We start from the raw sequence: 26,291 nt of genomic DNA on the forward strand, positions 1-26,291 counted from the left end.
ATGGCTATTCCTAAATATGTATTCGTGAATTCGCCATGGTGGAGCTTTCTAAAAAGTACTAAACTGTCGTGGCTGTCTTCCAAACCTTCAGACAGCAGACAAACTACAGACATGTTTCTTGGAGCTTTGAAAGAGTGGACGTTCACTGCAGTGTGTCAAATCCCTGTATTCTCCACATATAGGCCGCTCATTGTGTAGCATACGATGCACAGTGCTGACCGATATGAATCCAGCCGCTTGCGCTCCATTGTGCAAATCAATGCGTCTGCATTCACAAGAACCACGGGCGCGCGCGCACGCTCACGGCTCCATCAAATCCAGTGCGCTGACGGCGCAAAATCCTCCACAACTCTGGACTCACAATAAAGACAATGATCTCACAAACACACAAACCACACACTCCCTCACAGACCCTTCCATCAATTTCAGCGTCGCGACGTGCACCCAGCGTTGATAGTCGCTATAAAATAGAAGCGTCAAATAATCCTAAAAACTCCTCCTCACCGACGAGCATCGCTGTAAAATAGGACAGGTGGAGATTTAAGGTAAGATACATTTAGATTAATAGATTGGATGAGGGTTTTACCTATGAAAAAAATATCAATTAATTTCTAACAGCTAATGACGTTAAATTGCATTGGCTGTTGCTTATTAACAAAATGTGACCAGCATCAAATGAGCGGTCATGGAAAATTGTTGGCCAGAATTGTGTAGGATACAACCAAAATGTTTTTAAATGTAAACATTAAATGTGTGTGTATATATATGATAGCAATTCCATTAGCAGTAGGATTTCCCAAAACGCCCAGATGTACAAGTCAAACAATATGTTTGTATGAAACTATCTCCCAACGTTTGTCAGATACATTTGAAGATGTTTTCAGCCTTCACTCTTGTGCAGGAAAGAAGATGAACAAAGTTACTAATATCCAAACAAACCCATCCACTGCTGGAATAGACATGCCTCCTTGCTTTAAGGTAAAAACCTTACACTCTTTCTCTCAAGTGAGAAGAACAATGAAGTAGTGAGAAACAAGCTATTGATTATTTGTCTGAGAGTGAGAAACAGGGGCCAAACTGTCAATAATGTAACAAACGATCCTCTGCTTAGATATTGATTTTGAGACTTTATAGATGAATGCTCTGTGGACGGTAGCTGCTGCTGCTTCTTGTTATTATGTGCAGAAGCATGAGAAGAATTCTGGATTATTTAGGGATAGTTCAGCCGGAAATTAACAACTTTAGTTGTTCCATCCAATACAAATTTCTTTCTTCTCTGGAACATAAAGGAAGATGTTTTGAAGAATGTAGGTAACCAAACATACTATTTTTTTGGTTGCACTTTATTTTACAGTACGTGTACTTACATGTACTTATAGTGTACTTACAGTGTATTTATCTAAGAAAGTTCTGGTAATACAAGGTAACTACATGGGGTAGGGTTAGGTTTAGGGGTAGGGTTCAGGGTAAGTACCTAGTTATTACATAGTTATTGAAATTACTATAATGAGTACATAGTATGTACATGGGGAACAGGACTGTAAAATAAAGTGCTACCATTTTTTTCATACTATTGAAATCAGTGGGGAACTGTTTGGTTACCCACATTCTTCAAAACATCTTCTTTTGTGTTCAAGAGAGAGAAAGAAAAAAAAGACATTCATACAGGGTTGGAACACTTTGAGGGTGAGTAAATCATAGCAGAATTTTCATTTTTGAGTAAACCATCCCTTTAAAATATAGAGGGCATAATGAAATGAGAGGAGGCCAGTGGTTGTGTGTGTAGAAGAGAGACATTTCCCCAAATTAGAAGTTGTGGCATGTGCATGTGTGTGTTTGTCAGGTGACCGTGTTCGAGCAGGAGCATTTCCAAGGCAAATGTCAGGAGCTCACCTCAGAGTGCCGCAACATCCAGGAGCGTGGGTTTGACAACATCCGCTCTATCCGTGTGGAGAGCGGCGCGTGAGTCGCCCACTCTGTGTTAATGATTGCAAAATCTTGCCAGTTAGTTAGGAAATTACAGTTTTAGATATTTTTGAAAACTTTTGAGTGTTTCATCCTGAGATTATTTACAATGTGTGTTGAGAAGTGTGCTTTCCAATTAATTATGAAAATGACTGGGATGCTTTAAGATTACTTGAGAATTGCTTCCTGTAGGTGAATCAGAGGAAGAAAAACGAAGGCAAAAAATAAATAAAAAATATTCCCACAATATGGGCACAATGCTTATTATAATACCTTAACACATGCATTTTTTTAATGAAAACAAAACATCATATATACCTCAACCCTCTTGTAAGTACTTTTTAAATATTAAATTCTCCTTTATTATGTGCAGCTGGTTGGGATACGAGCACCATGACTTCCAGGGGCAGCAGTTTGTCCTGGAAAAAGGAGAATATCCTCATTGGGACGCCTATAGCGGCAGTCTGGGCTACCATGTGGAGTGGATGATGTCACTGCGCCCCATCTGCAGCGCTGTGAGTGTGCGAGCACATTCGGATGCATTGAGAGTCTTTTATTCTCAAATTGGACATTTTTTTTCCTGATAATAAAACAAAGTGAGGACATCTCACTGAGCCATATCTCAGAATATCATACAGTCTTTTGGTTAAACAACCACATACAGTGAACACTTAAAACGAACGTTTCTGCAGAGGTGGGTAGAGTACCCAAAACTGTACTCAAATAAAAGTAAAAGTACTTCTAGAAATATTTACTCAAGTAAAAGTAAAAGTACTAGTCTTGAATAGTTACTTGAGTAAAAGTAAAAGAGTATCGGATAAAAAATCTACTCAAGTAGTTAGTTACTAGTTACTTTGGGTCATATATACCCAGATAGCACACGTACACTGCAAGATGTCTGTTAAAGATCTCATGATCTGGAAAGCATCTGCTGTCTACAAACGTCTGATAGACGTCTTTCAGATGTCAGTTTTACATACATTCTAAATCATAAACATCTTAAAGACATCTTATAGACATCTATTTGACATCTAAAAGGAAATGTCCTATAGACGTATTGCAAATGAGCAAACACTGTGAAAAATACTCTTGTAGATATAAATGCAGACGTCAAATAGACGTCTCTGAGATGTACGTGTGCTATCAGGGTACTGAGCCTATTTTTATTTAGATATATAGATAAAATGTATGTAATGTATGTGTGTGTGTATAAATGTATATATTTCATCAGCCTTTACTCCAATTTATGTAATTTATTATAAAAGCTTGTCTGTTTACTTAAGTAACAGATATAGGTGTCATGCCATAACATATTTTTAATACGACTGACTTTATATTAAATGTGAATTTAACATTGAAAGTTAATGTGATATAAATATTGCTACTAATCTTTAATTGTTCAGAAAAAGAGCAAATAACATTTACATTATTAAAGATCATTTTCACTGACAGTCTAGATTTCAATCACTCTCAGAAACTCCCATTAAAATCACTGAAACTGTTAACACTGTGAAATCAATATCTTAATTAAAGATTCGTACACACATCTGCACTTTAAAGTTTGTTGTTTCTGAGAGAATTCGCCAGAAAGAAGTCCCCAGTCAGCGAGCGAGTGAAGGAAGAACCGGAATTTTAGCGAGGACTCATCGGAACACCTCTGATTGGCCAATGCTTTAATAAGCTCAAAATAATCATGTGTGATTGGTTATAATGCGCAGTGCTGTAAAAACGCGTCTGTCTCTGGCTCAGCGCCAGCAAGCGATCACAGATCTGAATTTAGCAGCTGATGATATGACTTGCTGAACGTACTCTCACCGGTGTGTTTGTATTAATATTAATAAAATCTTAATCGGCTATGTTTTGTCTTTTGGAAGCTGCATTCAACTTGACTCCCCTCTGTTATAAGCCACACACGTACAACAAACTAATGTCACAGTGGTATCGTGTACTGTAATCGAATGTAGCCCAAGTTATTACCTGTTAAACAGTAGACAGTACACGCGGTGTTCATCTAATAAGGATCTCCATCGCTAGCAAATAATAATCTTTACAGATCTGCTTTCAATTCAGTGCAGTTTCATAGCCACGTTTTCAACGCTGCTGATGTTAAACGTTACAACTCCGAGTGAACCACTTCAGACGCTCAGCGCGTGCGGCAGGAAACTGAACGAATCATTCAAACTGATTCATGAACCAATTCACTCGTTTGCCAATTGGTTTGATCAAGCCTTTGAACAGAGTTGACTCAAAAGAATGAATCATTCGCGAATGGGCATCGCTCATTGCCCAGAGAAAAGTAGACGGCGCGTTTGGAATAAACTGAAGCAGTTATAACATTTATTGCATTAAGATAAAGTAATGAGAGGAGCGTCGCCCACAGTAACGAAGTAAAAGTACAGATTTTCCCCCCAAAATTTACTCAAGTAAGAGTATAAAGTACCCATCTTTAAATATACTCCGAAAAGTATTAGTTACCCCAAAAAATTACTCAAGTAAATGTAACGAAGTAAATGTAACTCGTTACTACCCACCTCTGCGTTTCTGTATTGGCACTGATGGTTCCACGAAGATCCATGGAAGCTTTCCATTGCACAAAAGGTTAAATCAAGTGGAAAAAGGTTCTTCAGCTTCTTAAAATGTTCTCACGCTAAGAAATGTTTTTTTAAGAACTCTCTGGGCTCTTTGGGGAACCCAGAATGTTTCTTTCGTGGCTCTCTGTGAAAACCCCATTTGGTCGCTTTATTTTTGAGTGCAGCAACAGGAAAAACACCTTAGCAACTGGATATAAATGCACCCAAACTTGTTAGAAACCGTATATAAACCCCCTATAGAACACCCTAGCATAAAACTTGACAGCATTGCAGCTGTAAGAAAAATATAACGGAGAGTGATGGTGAATGTTATGTTTTTAGTGCTTTTGAAGTGCTCAACTTCATTCAAGCAGACAGTATCTATCATTAAAACCACACTGTTATTTTTTCTTCCTTCCTCCACTGTTCCTTCCATTTGTAGGACCACCAGAGCAGTCACATGGTCATCTATGAGAAGGAGAACTTCCTGGGCCGCAATGTAGAGCTGTGTGACGATTACCCCTCTCTTCAGGCCATGGGCTGGTGTGACAAGCAAGTGGGCTCCATGCATGTGCAGTGTGGCGCGTGAGTAACAGTCGACAAAACACCATTAGTGCCAAACTACTGTTCTCCTGAACTGCACATTTCTCAGGCTTAACAGCTGTGCTGACAATACACTTACAACACAGTCATCTGTGTCATTGGCTCATAGCATCTAGATCTTGTGTTTGCGAAGTGTTAATGTTTTTGCTTTCACAATACACTCCAGTGTAACATACTATGTTTCTTTGACTGCACATGCCTCGCTTGGTGCATCAGACGCATTCACATAACAGCAATACTGTACCTGTGACTGCCACATCGGTTATGTAATGATGTTATATCAACATTTCAGTGCATGTCATCACAGAAACTGATCATTTAACCCAGTGATAATTTACTATACCGTACATGGAAGAAGGGCTTGCAGTTTTCATCTGTTAGGTGATAAAACAGGAGAAAAACATCCCATACTCCCGTGGGGTATAGGCAAGCAAAAGTCTAATTATGACTATTTTAAGTTTTCCATTTCAGTCACACTTTATTTTTATGGTCCAATTCTCATTATTAACTAAGACTTTTGCCTCAGTAAGCTTCTAATTAGCGCTTATTAATAGTTAGGAAGGTAGTTATTAAGTTTAGGTATTGGGTAGGATTAAGGGACAAAGAATATGGTAATGCACAATATGTATACTTTATAAGTATCTATAAACAGTTAATATGCTAGTAAAATGCATGCTAATAAGCGACTAGTTAATAGTGAGAATTGGTCCCTAAACTAAGATGTTACTTACATTTCTAATGCACATTAGAATCCAGCTGAATTTATTAATTCAAGATTGTTGCTTTCTCTTAAAAAACCTATTTAATTCCCTTCCACAGCTTGTCATATTGTATTCAGTCGCTTTATCTCCTCCACATTTCCTGTCATTTTCTGTTTCCCTGCAGCTTTGTGTGTTATGAGTACCCTGGCTATCGAGGACAGCAGTACGTTATGGAGTGTGACAGGCACAGCGGAGACTATCAGCACTGGAGGGACTGGGGCTCCCACTGCCAGACCCCTCAGATCCAGTCCATCCGCAGAATCCAGCAGTAATGCCTGAGGCGAATAGAAGGAAATGGAAAGCGTGCAGAGTCACACCAGTCATTCTAGAAGCAGTCACTTTATGAGGTGCAGTGTGGCAAATTGTAAGACCTTCACTGGTTGCACATAATTTCCACTTATGGTACTCTTGTAAAAGATGAAAAAAAAAAAATCTACACATGTACAGATACACATCAATTCTCGTTCAAGAAAATGCACTAGCTCACATTAATAAATGCATATACATCCCCACATGTGATCCAAGGTAAAGTAGTAGCATGTATGAAAAATATTCATAAGAGAGTAATATTCTATACAACAGAAGAATAGTGGGGGACACTGGAGAGTAAAAATCTGTCAATCAAGAGAAGATGTGTACCTGTATATGCAAACATGTCACGTCTCTGTGACGTTTGAGTGCCATATGGGGACAGATGGGAGTGTGTGTTAAAGCATTCTGAGGAGAGGTTTACTAATAAATGCATACTCACCTCAAACTAGCATCTTTTCTCTTTTCGTCTGTTCTCAAAAAGATTGTAACAGCACTCATCATTTTACACTCAAGATTTCAGACTACATATATATAAATCATGTTAAAAAACACTATTACAACAGACGTGAAACACCTGCAAATCACTACACTAAAAATATTATTATTGCTTTTCCCATTTTTCAGAGCAATAAGTCAATAAAAAGGGAAATCGTACTTTAGCGTCAATGCATGCTCAATTACTCTATTTGTCTGAAATCCAAACTCACATGGGGCAGTTCACAGAGAATGCACTATTGCATCCCACCATTTATGTAAACATGATGTGCTACATATTTGGCTGGTACTTTGGGTTAGTCTTGCATCTTTTGCAACATCTCACACAACCCAAGCAACTTTTTGTTTGTCAATGTGACCAACTTGAATCAGTTTCAGAATCTGCTTGGAAAAATCTTTCACCCTCACACAAAATTTTCAGTCGTATGGATTCCTATTGAAAAAATTTATTTTACCTGTGAAAATTCACCTGAACAGTGGTAAATGTGAAAAACTAAAATAAAATGCAGCTACAGTTGTGTAAAAATGTGTTCACTCTATTGCCCTGCATCTCATACAAAATACACAAGTGCAATGCTCAAACAAGTCCATCTAGTGCAAAAAACAAACAACCTATGGAAACCCAGCACAGTGGATTGCAGAAATTAATTATGTGTGAACAGTATATTCTCAGTTATATTTATGAGAATATAATTGCATAAAATTACTTTAAAATCCAATGCAGATTAAAGAGAAACATGGCATACTGTACACTAACTGTACACTAAATAAATGAAGTGCAGTATCATTGGATCAATCGCGTTCACATTCTAGCACATCAAACACTGGTTAAAAACATTCTAAAAGTGGCAAAATCAGCATGTTTTATCATATATCTTCTATTTTATGTTTATTGCAAATATATCTCTTATAACATAAATGAAAATTAAATGTAACACTTTTAAATGGAGAGAAATTTGGTTCTTCGGTTCCAATGAGGAAAACCGATATGTATTGGATAAATAATTACAGCGCACAGAAAGGAATCAGAATGAAATACACAGCACGAGCACATCGCCTTGACCAAGTTCAAAATGGAAAATATCCATTTCTATGGCAACAAAAACCACCTAACCTTACAAGGTATCTACAGTTTCCTCTTTTCACTTCCCATTTCGATAAAATGCTTGGTTCACTTCTTTTTTTCACTGTGAACCAGTTTCTGACCTCCAATTTCTCATTGGTGGCCCACACTTTTCCTTTCCAAAGGAAAAAAAAAAGTCTTATTTAATATAAAAGAGAGTAAATGTTTCCTATACCATCGCTTCTCTTTCAATCTGGCTATTCAGTATTTTACAACATCATCTCATCTCGTTCCAATCTCCTCACACCTTTTCACCTCTCTTTTTCTAGTCCCTCGTGTGGTGGACATAGTCCTCTCTCTCTCCTGCCTGTTCGTAGGCAGCGTTGTCGTTTTTCCTCCTGCGGTCCCTAACCCTGCTCCTCTCCGGTCCCGGTGAACCCTGGGAATCATCGTCTGTATTTCTGTCCTCCTCAACCAACTCTCTCTCATCCTCATCTTTCTCATCATCATCAACATCACTCAGGTCCGTGTCGGATTCATCCGAATTTTCTTCCTCAAGGTATCGGTAACCTTTGACCTTTGAGGAATAGGATAGTAATGAGTCAAAATTATTGTCTGTGGTAATCGACAGGTTCTGCCAATGCAGTTGTTTTGAACCTGGAAACTTTTTTTTTTATATTTTACAGAATAAATGTATTCTACTATTAACACTAACAGGCTATTTCTTTTAGAAAAACACTTTAAAGCCCACACAGACCCACACAGACACATTAATAGCTGAATTACCTTGTGTCGTGGACGGGGAATCCGTGGCAACCTGAACGGAATTTTCTTGGCCAGGCGACGCTCCATCTGCACGTAGCAGAAAGATGCCACTATGAGACTCAGCAACAGGAGTCCAAGCTTTGCCTTAAAAAGAGACCAGAGAGAATGTGCAGCTGACTTAATCACTATTTTTAAACACCGATTAATGTAAACAAAAAATGTGCATACATCTCCACATACTGAGGTACGGTCCCATATACTGTTGCTTAGCACGACTTTCATAAACAAAATCCAGTCGTTTCAATGGAATCTGTGCTGTCAGTAGATTTGTGCAAGAGTGAAAAAGACCCGAACACAGATTTCGCAATGTTTGTTGGTCATGCAAATGGACAACAGAAAGCTGCTTGGTTTGAAGTAACTTCTCTGTAAGCAGTGCAGTGCTTCATACATTACTTTGCTACTCTTTTTTTTGCTGCAAAATCGCTAATGTGACCGCACCTTTAGAAAGAACTCCAGACGGAGACATCACAAAAAGTTGAATGTGTTTTCATCAGATATAAGTGTTTTCTGCACTCAATAACAGTGTGATGTACAATTCACAAACTAAAAATCTTTATGCATCGATTGTTTTCAACAAGTTAAATTGTGGTCACTTTAGTGACATTTTGTGAAAAAAAGGTCCATTCCCAACTGTCAATAGTTTAGTGATATAAAAAGCACAACTCACATAGAGGTCAATTTCGAACCAAACAACCGTCTATTGACCAGTGTCACAAAATTCGCATTACCAACTGAACTCGATGTGAAATATGTAGAGGGGAAATCATTCGTCCGATCAAATCAAAATTCCCCGATCATGTAGGTCCCTATTGAAATGACTGGAAAACTTTAAACACTTCTTCGAATACTTGTTTGAATCAGTGAGTCATTCAAAACATAGTTTTCTAATATATATATATATAGATTTTTTTTGCTAAAAATATTAATGCTTATGGTTTCTGAGATTTAACTGAAGCAACTGTAAGGAAAAATTTGTTTGGGTGACATGTTGGAACCATGCTTGACATAACTGAACATTTGAAGCAAATGTTTTTCTGGTCTAGTGTCTTGTTATGCAAGGTATGCAATCAGACCTACAAAAATTAAAGGCTTTACCCGCATAGGCAATGCAGACCAAAGATAGACGATGAAGATGGCAATGGCCTGCCACCAATGGTAGATGGTAAAAACAAAGTCTAATCGCTCCTTGTCTTCATACAGCATCCCCAGCAGAGCTACACACAACAATGTTATGTCATATAATTTATGTCTTTCTGAAATGGGTGTAAGCTTAAGGTGTAAATGGGATTTGTACTCACTGCTCAGTCCAGTCTTGTTGAGCGCAGTGCCCAGACCCCACAGGGCTGAGAGCACCAACAGATATGGAAGATAGCTGGGCTCTCGTGGTTGGGGCGACCAGCACATAAGGGTTATGATTAGCACAAAGTGCACAAAGGCACCCACCAGAAGAATAATCTGTCTGGGCAAGCGCAGCAGCGTCAGGGCCAGGCCCGAACAGATGGAGGATGACAAACCATACACCATAACTAACAACCACAGCTTCTCCATCCCTACTGTACACACTCCATATGACTGAGAAAGACAAGCACAGAAAGAGAGATCATCTGTTTAGGTAATGTACCAGGCAAATTGGCTTACTTGCAGCATCCTGCTTCATCCTAGGTGCTTAATATTGAAGAATGGCAATGTCTTATTAAGCTTAAAATTACTCAGTGCTGAGAGCTAATACTGTGACTTTTGGTATTCAAATTTTACTTGTGTATTTCAGCTACACAGTCAATTTTTTCTCACCAGAATGATTCCCTGGACGGCGAAGAGCATTTCAAAACCAGAGAAGATGAAGAAGGGACAGAGCAGACGGAGACGGTAGTCTCGTAAGTGCTTGAAGGGCAGCTGGAAGATGTTCCCCCAGCCAATGCTGCGAAGGTCAATTTCCTCAGTGGGCCGATACGCAGCTCCACACAACACCAGGAACTGTTAGGAACATTTGCAGCACACTGTTAAAAGGGAGAGTTCACGCCAAGATTCAAATTCTAGTTTAACATGGAACAGGAAAGGTGAAGTTTGATGAATTACAAGTAGTTCTTACCACTCGTGCACTATATTTAAACCACATGAACCAAGTTTGTATGAGGAACAGTCCAAAATATATTTTGTGGGTATGAAACCAAAGAGCAAGATTTTCAGACACCTTTTTAGGTAAGTGATGTCAAATGTTATTAATTCAAAACAAAATTTACTTATGTATTATTGTGATCTTTAATAATTATTATTTAAATAGTAAGCAATTATTGCGCCATTACTCTGCACCATTTTTTCCCTCCACTTTGTGTTATGTACTAATGTGGTAGACTTTTTTTGTTAAAATATTATAGTACATATCTACACATAAAAACTGTACTTTGATAAAACTTTAAGGCCAACTTGAAAACTTACAGAGAATGAATGAACAATTGTCATCAAATCTGATGTGATCGAGTTGAAAAATGATAACATTTTGGTTTGTTGGAAAATAGTGCATGCATTGTTTGAATCACTTTATGTTAATCTTATGGTACTTTTTTGTCATTTTATAGCTTGATAGTCGTTAACTTTCATTATAAGGAAATTATTTTTCTTAAAGAAAGTCGGTCACTCATTATTTTAATGCATCCTTTTTACCAATGTACTTACTTTAATAATTCTTTGTATACTTATTACTAGTTGTTTGTAATTATACATAATTTAGTGATATTTCTATAGTAAATACATGTAATGTGTAACAAGGACACATTAAAATAAAGTGTTATAAGAAAATCTAATGGATTCAGAACAACATGAGGCTAAATAATTGTAATTTTTGGGTAAAATATAGCATTTTTAACATTTCAATTGATTTACTAAAAACAAAATAATCTTCTTAAACCTAATTTGGTTCAGTATGAAATATCTATGTAAAATGACTATCGAGGTCAAATTGCTGTTGATTACAGACTGTTTCAGTCACTAATATAATTTATATATATATATATATATATATATATATATATATATAATTAAGATGATGTAGAGGATAGTGACGTCATAGTGATGATGATGACAGTCTTACGATGAGCATGGCGAGAAAGGCTGCTCCCATGAGCACACTCTCGACCTCGATGAGCAACAGAGAGCGAGGCAAGCTGTGCAAAACTGTCTTATTTAAATTCTCTATCACCCCTTTCCCCGAGGCTCCTGAGAAAGAGAGAGAGGAGAATATGAGACAAGAGAAAATAATGCATCTAACAAGACTACAAGACTGTTTTATATTACATTTTAGGTCTGGATGCATACATTTAAGGACTTCAGACTTCAAACAGCTTCTTTCTTACAGTATTTATCACTCTACTATATGGCCAGTGGGTGTCTTTCCATGTCAAGCAGTGTTGCTGGTGATTTGGTGTTATTGGCTATTTTGCAATTCCAAACACTGGTTTAAAACAATCTCTTATCGTCATCTCTGCTGAGAGCTAGGAAGAGCCAGACACAGCAGAGCCCTGGAGAGCAGATGTGCTGATGCCTCAGTTTGCAGGATGTCAGAAGTGTGAAGTTTCTGATTGCCAAATGAATACATTTTTTTTTCCAACTGTAAATATTCTTGACACATTTGATTTGATTTTGCAAGATATCTTCTCATTATTAACACATGAAACTTACATAACTTTTTGATCCTATTTTTTTTTACTTTTTTCTTTGGTGATAAATGGAATTGCATTTCTTTTTTCGGTGTAATTAAGTAAATGTAGTGTAAGTAATGACCATTTCACTTACTTAAGCATTTGGACACTTAGGCCATTTTACATAAAATTTATATATTAATTTAAATGAATTAGATAAAAATAAATAAATAAACAAAGTAGCATCTGGAAATATATTATTCTAGAGAAATAAGTGAATTTTAATGGATGTATGAAGTCACCACTGGTTCACTACATTACTTATGAAATAGCATTCAATTTTGTCTTAATTTTGAACTGTACATATATTGTTTTATAGAACTGAAAAAAATAGAAAAAGGTTTTCAAATGCCAGTCGTTCAAAAGTGTGGTTTCAGTTCTTTTTTCTCAACCAAAATCTCACCAAATCAGCATAACATAATGATTTCTGAAGGATAATCTGACACTGAAAACTGGAGTAATGTCTGCCAAAAAAAGAATAAATTAGATTTTAAAATATATTAAAATAGAAAAATGTTATACTGTATTTTGTATATCAAATAAATGCAGCCTTGGTGAGAATAAGAAAAAGAAAGAAAAATTGTTACTAGAAAAACATAACAATGAATCTCATACTGAGATTGTTCTTTTTCTGCCTTTGGGTTACTCTTTTTTCTAGCAAGTCTGGTTGACATTCAAGCAACAGCTGCTGAGGTGTTATATTGTTTTTCCACAGTGTCAGTTTTGATTTCTATGCCCTGTTGTTCCCTTATAAATATATATACCCACGTATACTTTATATTTGTTGTGGTAGTTTTATAGACATTTTTCTAGGGGTTATAACTTCAAGGAATATTCAAAAAAACAGTGAATAGCTTTCTCTTTTTAAAAGTCTCTCCAGTGAATGCAGCAGCACTTCGGTTTTTAAAGTTTTGAGTACTTCATGAAGTCATTTTTGACTATTCTTAGTTCAACATTATACATCAAGCATGCGAAAACTTCATAAAAGGATATGAGAACGAATGCAAATGTCATACTGAGCAGCTGCTCGATCTCTGAACGACGCTTGAGGCTAAAAGGGGACAGGATCGAGAGAGAGGATTTTACCGCACTGAGTGACTTTGTAGAGAGTGTGTTTGTAATCATTCAGATAGTAATTGAGGAACAGCACCATGGGGAACTCGGCAAACACGAAACTCAGCTGCAGGAGAGAAGAGAGAGAAGAGAGGCACAGAGTGAATGTCATAAATAGCTGCATGTTAATGCACAAACCCACATGTGCAGCCGGCATTGACACACACACACACACACAGCTGTGAATACATATTAATACTCCAGTTATAATGGCAAAGGGGAAAACACAACTAATCACAGGTTAACTAATAGTGAATTATTACAACTTGTAATAGAGTGCCCGAAAAGGCTCATCTTTACTCACATGGAAAACAATGTAGAATACAGACTGGAAAATGATGATGTAAGGATGGAAGGCTCCTTTGGGGGGCTTCTTCTGCTCCTGGACATGTTCGTCCTTGTAGTTCACATACTCATAATACTGCTGGGCCATTCTGATAACCACACAAACAACGAGGTGGGAGTGGGTGGGTAGTTAGTTAGCTGTATCTGAAAGACTCAATAACTGAGTGTATAACGCAGTAGTGAGCTTTTGTTTATCTGTGAGGAGGTATAACTAAGAACTGCTAGCTGCATAATCTGAAAAATAATGACTAAGCATTTCTAGTGCCGATTGAGTCGATATTGGAAATCAACCTACAAGTTGCTTAGTTATAGTCTCTCAAGCAGAACTGGGACCATTTTTATGTTTTGAATATTTTGCACAACAGAGGATTCACGCTCACTCTTCATTTTATGGTCCAGTTCTTATTATTAACAAAAGATTAATTACGACTTTTGCCTCAGTGAACTTCTAATTTACTGCTTATTAATGGTTAGGAATTGTTAAGGTTAGGTTTTGGGTGGGATTAAGGATGTAGAATATGGTCATGCTTTACTAATGCACAGTCAATATGCTCATAATAGGCATGCTAATAAGCAACTAGTTAATAGTGAGTATCGGTCCCTATACTAAAGCGTTACTGGATTCACAACTATTACAATTCTGCTTGAATCAGATTAACCAATTCCAGTAATTGTTTTGATGTTATGGCCAGTAACTGCAAAAAATATATCCAATATTGACTGATACCTTTTTAAAAATCTTTAATATCGGCCAATAATCAATAGCATCCTCAGTTTGGCTTTATTTTGCAATATTATGAATCATATAATAAGCTGATCTGTTCCTCACATTTTTTCTTATTATTATATTAGCAATGATGAAACTGATGCAATGCTTATTATACTTTTTTCAGGATTCTTAAATATAAAGTTTTTTAAATCTAACTTTACTGTTACTTTTGATCAATTTAAAGCACACAATTTCTTCAAAACAATTTTTTTTTACTAACCCCAAACTTTCAAACAATAGTATACATGTTCTATCCATCTTCAGCTTTTGAACACACTCACCTGGTGATGTAGTTTCCCAGTGATGCCCAAAGAGGAACGATGACAATACCAATGGCCACAGCTGATGGTACAAGAGTGTAATATCGCTCCCAGTAATTGGTTGAAACAAAGAGAGCATAGATGCCTGATGCCAGGAACATCATCCATTTAGTGCCAAGAAATCTGAGAAAGAAAAACAATTAAATTGGAAAATAAAGGGTGTGGGATTACTGGACTGTAATTATCACAAGTCATTTTCAGTTTACACCACGGGTGTGAGAAGACCTTTGGTGCCCAAACTGCTCAAGCATTAAGTGGACAGTACATGAACAGTAGGAAGAGCTGTTAATAATTGTGGTGGTGGGTGACATGAGGATTACGAGCAAAACAGAAATGCAAGGAAAGACATTAACTCAACCTAATGAGCACCGGCGTGTAGAGCAGGCCGACAATAGGTGTAACGTTGATGCCCATCAGCATTTTATTGTCGATATCCTCCAGCCCTAAAGTGCCATACTTGACCTCTCGGTAGGTCTCATCGTAGTGCAGAATTAACTGCATCTGTAACAGACCTACAAGGAAACAGCTCGTGATGAAACATGCACAACAACACTCCAAAAACCTGGATTTGTTTTTTGGCATGTGACAAGATGTCCCAGATTTGTCAGCTGTTTCTCAATTTCACAGTCTTAGACCGAATGAGACATCTTTGTGTGTGTGCATGCCAATGAACTTGCTAAAAATGGCCAGAAGAGTGAAGAGTCAGTGAAGTATGCCATCCACAAAACATGTCATATTCATTATGCACTGCAGACAGTGCATAATGAAATCACACTGATACAACAGTGTGACATAGGTAGAGTCCTACTCAGTGTCGTATTAAGAGTAAGATCTTTTTATAAAGCAGCATGCAGACTTTGAGGAGTATGACGTCATCATGGACTGAATCATTGTATGTGCCTGTGGTGTGCGATGCGCAAATGCTGACCCATGTAGACGCTGTAGACGATCATTCCTCCGCAACTGGCCCCCACCACGTTCTTCACTACGCCCAGCCTCTTTCGTCTGTAGTACTTGCGCTCCTCCTCCTCCTCATCGTAGTCAGGATGTGGGCCGAGAAACTCCTCCACCTGTCAGAGGAAGAAAGGTCCAGAAGTCTGAGACCACTCGGAAAATTCAAGATTGGGGTTTTTTTTTTTTTTGTTCATTTATACATAGACAAAGTTTCAGGTTTTTTTTTAATTGAACAAAGACAATTTATGAGGTAAAATGCAATATTTTTCGAATCAAATTATACTCAAGTTATTATGCTGATAATTTACAATACTTTTAAAATGTCTTAAATCAATCAAATTTTCTGAGAGAAATTAAATCTTTTATGCAGCAGTGCATTAAATTGATTAAAGTGACAATTAAAATGTTACAAAAAATATTTATTTCAAATAAATGAAGTTTTTATTCATCAAAGAATCCTGAAAGAAAATTAAATAAACAATGTGTCAGTTTCCATAAAAATACAATGTTTTCAGCATTGATAAGAAATATTTCTTGAGCAGAAAATCATCATATTAGAATGATTTCTGATCATTTTGCCATCACAGGAATAAATTAAATGTTAAAATATAGAGAAATAGAAAACAGTTATTTTCAAATGTTATTCTATTTCCCATTTTTACTGTATTTCTGACCAAATAAATGCAACTTTGGTGAAGCTAAAATACTTATTTCAAAATCAATAAAAACTTTTCAACAGTAATGTTATTTGTAAAGAACATATTGTAATAAATATAATATAATATATTTCATTATTTTTTTTAAATGTAAAAATATATACTTGTACCTCATTATATCTAACTCACAAATATAAATCCTGAGTATTTAAAGAAAAAAAGGCAGAAAATAAACGTTATATTATATTAAAATAATTAAACTCAGGATTCAATTAAAGATGTAAAGCCACTGTTTTTATTGAAGAAAAAAATAATAAAATGGAATCATGAAATTAACCGTGGTTAATTATTTAATATGTTTATTTATTTATTTATTAACAAAACGTTTCAAACTGTTTTGTCGCCATTACAGCAGAAGAAATAGAAGAACCAGTCTTTTTGACCATGTCTACCTGTCCCTGGATGTTTCCCTCAGGACCGCGCAGCTGCTCTTGACCCTCTCCATCAGCAGGGGGCGCGCCGTTCACTTCAGCCTCGCTGTACACGTTATCTTCAGTGATCACTGCTGCCATCTGGCGGCCGCGCTGCTCTCTGACCACAGCAGTAGTGCAGGTGGATCGCTCCCAAAGCTAAAAACGACGATTTCAAAAAAATAAATAAAAGAAATAAACATGAGTGACAGCAAAGAAGAGGGAGAAGAAGAGAAAACTATGGCGACTGTGTGATTGTAATGTTGAATAAAATATTCCATAAAGTTGTTCCTGCAATCAACAAAAACCAGGATTGTGGGCGGAAGGTGTAACACAGGTTACATTCGACGTCAACACAACGACATTTTAACAAATTTATAGGTAATGTTGTATATGCAGTGAAGCCTGACGAACACACAGGGCGAAGTAAACATTAAGCATTAACTAAGAGCAAATATAATAACTCACCAAAGTGGAAACGATGAACGCTATAGTGTAAGTATAACGTTAGTGGGAACGCTATTAGTATAACGTTAGTGGCAAAGGCTGCAAAGTCTAGAGAGATTAAAACCTAACGTTAAGCTTAGAGCCTCCAATTAAACTTTCGCCTCATGAACAACTGCGTATAGGGTTTATTAATAAAAAAACAAAAGGAAATGAAAGTTTTCTATCTAGTTCCCCATTTTCTTAAAGGGGTAGTGCTTCGAAATGTTGGCTATGCACATAGGACAAACCAATTGGAAGACGGCCTGCTTGGCTTCTCTTGCTCAATGTTTGTGAAAGAACTTCATGAGGAAAAACTAACATTGCTATCAACACACCAGTTACACTGCCTTTTACTTGAGTCAAAGTCCAAATTTAACATATTTTGAGAAAACTTGAAATAAAAGACTATAGGACATTTACCATTACCCAGATCATACTTAAAAGCAGTGTTCGAATTGAGGGGGGGCTGGGGGGGTCCGGGACCCCCCATAAGCATCAAGGGACCCCCCATAAGGCCCAAAAAAATGACCTTGGGGGGTCCCCTGGTTTTTCATTAAAACTAAAATAGAAACAATATTTGACATAGCCCTATCTATCTATTTTTTACCAAAGTATTGCGCTGCCGCTCCATAGACTGTAAAAAGTGCCGCTCCCATAAAAAGCTACTTCAAATTAGATGTGCATCTGAAAATACGCTCAAGTGCGCCACACGCTGTTTTCTGAAGGAATTTACAGACTGCGGGCGCGACGTCGCTGTGTGATTGGCTGACAGAGTGATCCTTCGTCATTATTTTACCTCACGATAACGGTAAGATAATATTTCTTTGTTTTATGATTGTTTGGTACACCTAATTTATTGCTACTGAATAAGTGTTTATCTTAGAATCAGAGAGTCACTTATAATCTTGGTCTGTCAATAGTTGTTTTTTTTTTATCTTATGATGCTAGCTCACTATCGGCTTGTTAGTTGTAATTAGCCATCTAACGTAATTCTGAGAAAAATAGAATCTTGTTTGGAGCTAGCATTGCACCCATTCTGAATTAAACAAATCATTTTAAATCTAGTAACCTTAACTGCTCAAAAACAGTGTTAATTTAATTAAGGACATTATTACTGATGAAAATGTTCATCAGGTGAAGGCTTTTTTTGTGTCAACGATGATAAAGCAGGGTTGCTAACTCTCACGAATTGTGCGTGAGACACACATGCATTGATTATTACGCCGAAGACAAACATGCAGATCAACCGTTTTTGTTATGAATTGTATCCTATTTTCCATTATTATGTATAGCCTAATACAATTAGTGTAGTATTTAAGGTTAAGTGGAGAAAAGGATTTTAAATTCAATGCAAAGAGGCAAATTAAAGTCATTTTGTGGCCAGAAAAATAATAATTTCCATTTGCAATGCCATTGTTTACCCACTCTAATAAATATACATACTCTAGTTGCTCAAAAGAGTATTGCAGGTCATAACTGCTTACTTATTTTTAGGTTTTGCATTTAAATAAATATTTAGACATGATCAAACACTAGATTATACATTTTAAAAAGATACTCGTATAAGCACACACAAGTGAATATTAATTAATGCAAGAAAATACTGAGTTTAACCCAAGAAAAGTAAGTACAGTAGGCCTATTCATGTGAATTGATAGTGAATCAAGAGATCAAAATTGATTAATGGTCATCAGCATCGTAATCGTATCAAATTATTTCTATTTTTCCCTCTTGTAGAAACACTATTGTGACAAAACATATATTTAAACATATACTCTCATTCACCACTATAGAAGTTTACCTAACTATGACAACTTCTGCTTGAAAATATGAAAGGGTTATGTAACTACATTCAAGATAAATTAGTTTTTTTAATGAAATAAAATGCCTACATGTGCACTGTTCAAAGTATATCACCATTAATAACCTTAATAAGTAGCATGAATAACATGGAGTGCTTCCTTAAATATATTCACAGTAACGACAACAAATATAATATTACAACTTACATCTTACATTATTTTCTCAGATATGGACAAGGGAAAGAAGAGAAGAGCCATCTTGTTATTTCATAGATTTTTATTTAATTTTACATAGTAAATGCTCAGCTGCAAAAACATGTTATGAAACACACAAAGTAAATTAAATTCACAAGTAAAGTAAAGTAAATTATATTATTATATGAAATAAATAAATACAAATATGTATATTATTAGTTGTTTTTTTTGGGTGGGGGGGGGGGGGGGGTTGGGGGACCCCCCAAGAGCTTTGACTCAATTCGAACACTGCTTAAAAGAAAAAGACAAATTAAAACACTGTCAGCACTTAGCTTTATGTTGCAAACCTCTATGCTCTTGTTTTTCCATAAAGGATCTTCAAGCAGCTGCTTTCCATAAGGTTAGTTTATAATGACCTCCAAAACAGACCAGGGGTCTCATTTATAAAACTATTAAAAGTTTACGTGCGCCCAAAAGCCAAAAATGGCGTACGCCAAAAAATATTCCGATTTATAAAACCGTGCGTACGCACACCTGTAAGCAATGTTCCCTTTATAAATCACAGATCACCCGCAGATGTGCGTACGTGAACCAGCCTCATATCCCGCCCTGTACACGCCCATTTTTAACCATAAATAGTCAATGCAAATCACCTCATGATTGCTGATCAGCATGTAAATGAGAGTGGAATCCCATATATACCTGGAAAACTGGCATGCGACCCGCCAATTAATTAATCCAAGAAAGTGAAAACGTGCATTTCTGTAAGCCTAATTTTAATAATGGCGACAGGTGAGAAAAGAGGAAAAAAACGTAATTTCTCAGATACTGAGATTGAAACACTTGTAGGGGAGGTGGAGGCTCGGAAAACTGTGTTATTTGGTGGCCACAGCAGTGGGGTCACTAATAAAAAGAAGCAGTGCGAGTGGCAAAGTATTGCTTCTGCCGTCAATTGTGTCAGTGGGACAGAACGGACAGTTGCAGAATTAAAGAAAAAATGGTCCGACCTGAAGGTATACAAATTTTTTTTTTACCAACATATTACATTTGTGTTTTATTAGGCTATATACCTATATAAATAGCAATATTGATTTTCAAAAAGTTTTATTTACATGTGCTTACAGTATGCAAAATATGTGAAATAAAGATTCTCATTCATTCAAGGTGGAGGCAAAGAGAAAACTGTCCTCCCACCGCCAGAGCGTGGCTGCAACTGGTGGGGGCCCATGTACAGCTGATCTCACATCAGTGGACAGCAAAATCGCGGCTATAATTGGGGAGGTCAGCGTGTGTGGTATTGTGTCGGAAAAGGAGGGAGACACTGACGTGACTGAAACCACAGAGGAGCAAGGTTAAACCGATTTTTAATCATTAACGCTGTACATTTGAGTGTGTGGGGTGATAAATGGATAAATGTTGCCAATTGTTTGTCCTCCAGTCCTTCCGGAGTCTGAAGCTGTAAATGAACAGGAGGTTCAGGGTGAGGGGTTCTCAGATGCAGATGCACAGCGTCCGGCTCAAAGCAGTGCCCCTTCTGCGTCTGGCACGTCCAAAAGTGGTCGGGTACTCACTGACGCAGTCCTGCAGTTACAGCGAGAGACAATAAACGCTGTCAACAGGGTTGCAGATGAGCTACGGCAGATGAGAGAAGTGATGCAAGAAATTGCACAATCATTAAAAGATGCGGTTAAAACCTGAACCTTGAGTTTTGTCTTTCTTTACAAACGCCGCATGACATCCTCACGGATTCTTGCACCTCGTTGATATCCCTCTTGTCGGCCAGGGGGCTGTGGCTCGGGGTCGTAATGCTGGGGTAGAGGGAGAGGAATACCGTTTCTCAGTGCTATATTGTGCAAAACACCACACGCCCTGACGATCTTGCACACTTTTGCTGGATGGTATAAAAGTCTGCCACCCGAGGCATCCAGAGCACGCCATCTGCATTTCAGGATGCCGATGGCACGCTCCACAACTGCGCGGGCACGAGAGTGGACCTCGTTATAATGAGTTTCCTCTGCGCTCTGCGGGTTTAAAAATGGGGTGAGGAGCCAGCGTCTCAGGGGGTAGCCACTGTCGCCTGCAGGTTATAATTATATTAAAAACAAAATTGTTACAGTTTCTACTTTTTAATATTGTTAAACTCACCAAGAAGCCAGCCATCACGTACTGCGCCTGCATTTAGTCTGTTCCCTACACTGCTATGTGTCAAGATAAAGGAATCATGTGTTGAACCAGGCCAGCGTGCCACAATGTTTGTGAGGGTCATGTTGGAGTCACATATGATTTTCACATTAATAGAATGCACATGCTTTCTATTAACATAAGCAAATTCATTTTCAGATGGTGCCCTTATAGCAACATGAGTGCAGTCAATTGCGCCGATTACATTTGGGAAACCAGACATTGCTGCAAATTGCGTTTTAATTTCGGCCTGTTCTCGCACAGTGTAGGGGAACCTGATGTATCGACTAACCATATTAAGTATACCATTTAAAACGACAGATATTATGGCACTCAGGGACGGCTGTGATATACCAGACCTATAGGGTGAGATGATAGATTCCAATAGAATTATTTCATATACAAAAAGGTCTTAGAGACAAATTTGAGGATTACTTATAGTTTTTTTATATTATTAATTTACCTGTCTGCCAATTCCCGCTGGAAACAGCCGGTTGCCAAGAACCCCAGAGTGGTGAGGACTTGTATTTGGACTGGGATGGCATGGTTCCGGCGTGTTGCCCTCTCTAATACTGGACCCAATTCAGCACATAGATCCAAGAGCACAGCTCTAGGGAATCTAAATCGGCTTATTAGCCAGTCATCATCATGGGCCAGGAAATCATCATGGTCCCTGAAAACTCGTTCTCTCCTTATTCTGCCATTAGCGTAATCCTCCAACAGTGCCAGGAGTGCCATCATGAAGCATTACATACCCGGGTCACCGGAGAATTTATATGTTTCTAGCAAATAGACTGATCGTTAACACCTTGACAAAATCACTTAATTAATTTGTGGGCGAAAATTTAAGACGAAAATGTTATAGTGAACACATGCTTCTTGACGGTTTTGTAATGAACACCGTAATAGTTAGGACCGATGATGAGTAGCGATTGTGCTTCATGACTGTATTTGCAGACTTTGACATTTTATGATATAGGCTATGTACATTAAGGAAAATATTTCCTTTTTACACTGTGTTCTGCAGTTCTCTAATAAAAGGGTATTTCATGCTATTCTGTAGGCTATCACATGTATCGCGCCATGTCCTCCTGTGCTCCCGTTGTGGACAATGTGACTGTAAGGCAGCGCTGATTATTATTTTATTTTACTTTTAATACATTTTGAATTACGTTTGGATTTTACTAGATGTATATAGCCTAAAACAATCGGCACAAATAACACTGTTGGATTTAATCTTCATGATAATGTGGATATAACGTATGAAATGGAGTGAAAATTAAATGTCATTCATTCTTATAATCGTTCTTCTCACATTTATTTTCTACAATCTAACTTCAGTTCACGACCTCACCATCGGTGTCGCCAATTCCCTTTGTCTCCAGAATGTGCGTACGCACGGCTCAAAGTTTGCTTAAAGGTGCGCACATTCTCCCGTCAAGTTTGTTTTTTATAGATCACAACCTTTGCGTGGGAACTGGCGTACGTACGTTTCCAGCCCCGTTTTGTGCGTACGCACGCTTTATAAATGAGGCCCCAGGAAACGTCTCATTAAAAAAAACGAGGATTTGTTACATAAGTGAATCTTAAACATTATGAATTTAGTGACACTTCTCCTTTAAAAGCATTTAGTTAAAATGCTGTCAGCACATTAAAATAAGTAGATGAGACTTGAAATTAATCCTCTTTAAACATTAAAAATACACACACACATATATATATATAAACATTTCCAACTGTCATAACCATCCTGACACAATATTATTTAACTGCAGGCTGTTTTCGCTTATTTTAAAGAAAGAGTCATGAGTGAAACAGAATGTTAAACATTTTAATTCTACTGAGAAATAAAGGTACATTTTGGAAAATGAATCAGAGAATGTCAGAGATTACAATGATCAGTGTCAACATAAAAAAAAAAACCCTATTTCACAAGGACATCATTTCACAATGCTTCACAAATCTCCCTACACAGACGACGCTCTATTTTTGTGATGTTAATAATATTCATGTCAACAAACGATCAACAACTCGTAGGGTAAAATATATCCCACCTCCTCCCAAAAGTCTGGATTATTTAGTGGCTTGTCAAACAGTGAATCAATATTTGTCACAATATTGTTCTTATTCATGTTATATTATTTATATCCGTTGCCATGCTGCCTGATTTCCCCATTTGGATGTCCAAAGTGCCCATTCCTCCCACGAACCCTATTCAAATGCCTTCAGCCCACCCTTGGAGTCTGTATGGGGTCTATCCAGTGCCCACGGCGGCCTTCCTCATCACCTCCTCATCCTGAACAGAGAGCTCAGTGAGTTTCCGACCAAGTCTCTCATGCAGGTCCAAGTATTTAGCGACACAGCGGTCCAGACACACAGCTTCCCCCTTTGAAAGTTCTGCCTCCTTGTAATGAGGAGGAACACACTTCCTGTGACATGCATTGGTCATGCTGCATGACGGGGGAAAAAACACAGGATAGATGAGATGGTACACATTTAGTTATGTAATGTATAATCTCAATAAAACAATGTTCACCTGTACAACTTGATGTACATTAGAGTAGTATGTTAGAGCAGCAACTGTAAAGGGAATATTGTAATGGTGTATAAATATAATTGCTATGTACAGATGAGTGATTGTACCTCTTAGCAGTTAACATGCTTTTTTATTTAGTGAATATAGCTTTAAAATAGTACACAACATTTTTCAAAGTATGTAGGTATATACTCATACGTTTGACCTCCTGTCATTTCTGAAGGCAAAAATATTGGTCTGTCTGCTCTGACAGGGGCCAGGAAAAGTAAAGATGATTCGAGCTGGTCGATGATTTGTAAACTGTATGAGTGCATACAGCTTGAAGTACATACTGGTTACGTAACCTTACTGATACGCTAGATACTAATACTAATAATAATAATAAAGAAAAATAAAATAAATAAATAAATTGTGTGAACCTGCTTAATAACTGACAGCATTAATCTGTCGATAGCTGTGCGACAGGAGCTCAAGTCAAGAGTAACAGACTAGCAAACTAAACGACAGATAGAAAACAGAAAGAAAAAAAGGTTTTACCGTGTTGTACAAAAACGAAGTATGCGATACTGAACAAGGCCTGGTGTCTAATTCTAATAAAATAAAAAAACGTATAGCCTGTCTATCCATTATTGTACAACATTGCATCTATAATATATTATTCAATGGTTGTGTAACCTGCTAACGTTACACAAGTCCAAATATTTCGTATACCATATATCGAGATCGTAAGTAATCTGAGAGCATGCTGTTACACGTTTAAAAAGACCACCGTGGGCTTCATACCGGTTATACATGTCAGCCATCATTTCAACCTCCAGCTCCGCGGCGAGCTGCTGCGCTTTCATGGGGTCCATTTCTGCAAATGACCTTTCGGGTTACCCTCACTAAAAACCCAACGGGCAGAGCGTGGGTCCCGTTAAACAAAGAGCTCTGACAGCCTGCTTTAACCTTCAGAGTGCGCGCTTGACCATCACGTGGATCCTCCTAACCACCCAGAGTTGTAATTGGTACTTCCGCTGACAATAAAGTTTTCTATTCAAAAACACTGCCCATGTTTGCTGCGCTGCTTCTTCTAAATGAAGTTACGCTTTGCTTGTGTTTCGTTTTTATTTATTTTTCGTTTTTATAGTATTGAATTGTTTTTTCTTTATTTTAATTACATTTTATTTAGCCATTAACATGATTCTCGCATTCCAATTGTGATTACTGGGGAATATTTCTAGGGAATTTAATTTTTGGGAAATATACCTTGGCAAACTCATGTTGTATGTTTTATCACATGCATTATATATATAAAATACACATACTCAAAGTGTGTATATACCATTATACCAAAAGTATCTTAAAGTACATTAAATAAAGCACACACAGAAAAGTGTCATATGAACTTATATACAGTACATTTGTTTTATTTACATAATTTTAATGTGTAACTTCTGCAGTCTTAGCACTTGCCATGTGACCTTTACTCAATTCATCTTCCTCCAGAAGGGTCCGTCCATCAATCTTCTCAACACTGTATTGGTCCCCCTCCACATCAATTTCATCATTAGCATCCCACCCACTGGTGGTTTCCCCACAGACATCACCTGAAGCAAGCAATGCATTTCCCTGTACAAATTCATTTGCCCTCAGTATTTCTCAGTTTCTTCTCCTTCCATAGTTTCTTCAGTCATCTGAACCTCTTTGCTGCATCCTGAATCCTCCTCTTTCTCTAAACAGTCGGCCACCCAGCTATCCTCCTGAATGTCTTTGTACATGTCTGATGTCACCTCAACTGAACTCTCATTAGAAACCATAGCTTCAGAGTTTTGTTCATTTCTGAGATGCTCTGCTGGTGTTCTGTCAGGATTCATACATAACTTCATTTCTATTCCCTTCATCACTGTCAGTTCATAGAAAGAACCGACACAGTCTTTCTTTGTGGGTGACACTGCATGATCAGCATCATCAATAACATCACCCGGCATCATAATTTCCTTCATCATATCCTCCTCAGTGGTTAACGGGACAGAATCTCAGTTGCTCGGTCCTGAATGCCTTTTCCCCGTCTCATTTTGGGAATCGGTATTCTGTAATACAGTGGCTTTTCTACTTGAGTTCTCCTTAGTGGCAGTTTCTCCATCTTTAACCGAACATTTCACGTTATCTGGCGTGTCTCCACATGACAACAGT

General features: G+C 37.5%; 3 protein-coding genes across 4 annotated transcripts; 1 reads left to right on the top strand and 2 right to left on the bottom strand.

Annotated features, from left to right (window-relative positions):
- The first annotated feature begins 388 nt into the window (after positions 1 to 388).
- cryba1l2 (crystallin, beta A1, like 2) lies at positions 389 to 6,659 on the top strand. The gene is made up of 6 exons (XM_059552598.1): positions 389 to 545; positions 902 to 978; positions 1,844 to 1,962; positions 2,339 to 2,480; positions 4,978 to 5,120; positions 6,024 to 6,659. Exons 2-6 carry the CDS (start codon positions 910 to 912, stop codon positions 6,169 to 6,171), a joined length of 621 nt encoding a protein of 206 aa, XP_059408581.1. The 5' UTR covers positions 389 to 545; positions 902 to 909; the 3' UTR covers positions 6,172 to 6,659.
- A 1,047-nt stretch (positions 6,660 to 7,706) lies between these two features.
- Positions 7,707 to 17,403, bottom strand: LOC132142599 (protein unc-93 homolog B1-like). Of its 2 annotated transcripts, XM_059552592.1 has the most exons (14): positions 17,385 to 17,403; positions 16,899 to 17,066; positions 15,765 to 15,906; positions 15,195 to 15,348; positions 14,798 to 14,959; positions 13,707 to 13,836; positions 13,376 to 13,469; positions 11,683 to 11,807; positions 10,386 to 10,568; positions 9,893 to 10,166; positions 9,690 to 9,808; positions 8,556 to 8,678; positions 8,077 to 8,346; positions 7,707 to 7,944 (listed from the first exon to the last, which is right to left on the bottom strand). In XM_059552592.1, exons 2-13 carry the CDS (start codon positions 17,016 to 17,018, stop codon positions 8,095 to 8,097), a joined length of 1,878 nt encoding a protein of 625 aa, XP_059408575.1. In that variant the 5' UTR covers positions 17,019 to 17,066; positions 17,385 to 17,403; the 3' UTR covers positions 7,707 to 7,944; positions 8,077 to 8,094. The 2 variants fall into 2 exon arrangements, with proteins under 2 accessions (XP_059408575.1, XP_059408574.1); XM_059552591.1 differs by having other exon boundaries at positions 7,707 to 8,346.
- A 5,987-nt stretch (positions 17,404 to 23,390) lies between these two features.
- Positions 23,391 to 25,122, bottom strand: LOC132142605 (mitochondrial import inner membrane translocase subunit Tim10-like). Its single transcript, XM_059552599.1, has 2 exons — positions 24,900 to 25,122; positions 23,391 to 24,030 (listed from the first exon to the last, which is right to left on the bottom strand). Exons 1-2 carry the CDS (start codon positions 24,968 to 24,970, stop codon positions 23,835 to 23,837), a joined length of 267 nt encoding a protein of 88 aa, XP_059408582.1. The 5' UTR covers positions 24,971 to 25,122; the 3' UTR covers positions 23,391 to 23,834.
- Between the last annotated feature and the right edge of the window lie 1,169 nt (positions 25,123 to 26,291).

The sequence above is a fragment of the Carassius carassius genome, chromosome 6 (genome assembly GCF_963082965.1).
Source record: "Carassius carassius chromosome 6, fCarCar2.1, whole genome shotgun sequence".
Classification (NCBI taxonomy): domain Eukaryota; kingdom Metazoa; phylum Chordata; class Actinopteri; order Cypriniformes; family Cyprinidae; genus Carassius; species Carassius carassius.

Bases quoted from the DNA above. Each gene is read 5' to 3' on its own strand.
- cryba1l2 (XM_059552598.1), top strand. From the start codon at position 910: ATGAACAAAGTTACTAATATCCAAACAAACCCATCCACTGCTGGAATA. The intron at 979-1,843 runs GTAAAAACCTTA...TGTGTTTGTCAG, and splicing joins ACATGCCTCCTTGCTTTAAG to GTGACCGTGTTCGAGCAGGA. The intron at 2,481-4,977 runs GTGAGTGTGCGA...TTCCATTTGTAG, and splicing joins TGCGCCCCATCTGCAGCGCT to GACCACCAGAGCAGTCACAT.
- LOC132142605 (XM_059552599.1), bottom strand. From the start codon at position 24,970: ATGGACCCCATGAAAGCGCAGCAGCTCGCCGCGGAGCTGGAGGTTGAA. The intron at 24,031-24,899 runs GTATGAAGCCCA...CCCGTCATGCAG, and splicing joins ATGGCTGACATGTATAACCG to CATGACCAATGCATGTCACA.
- LOC132142599 (XM_059552592.1), bottom strand. From the start codon at position 17,018: ATGGCAGCAGTGATCACTGAAGATAACGTGTACAGCGAGGCTGAAGTG. The intron at 15,349-15,764 runs GTCAGCATTTGC...GTTTCCTTGTAG, and splicing joins CGTCTACAGCGTCTACATGG to GTCTGTTACAGATGCAGTTA. The intron at 13,470-13,706 runs GTGAGTAAAGAT...TCTCTCCTGCAG, and splicing joins TATTCTACATTGTTTTCCAT to CTGAGTTTCGTGTTTGCCGA.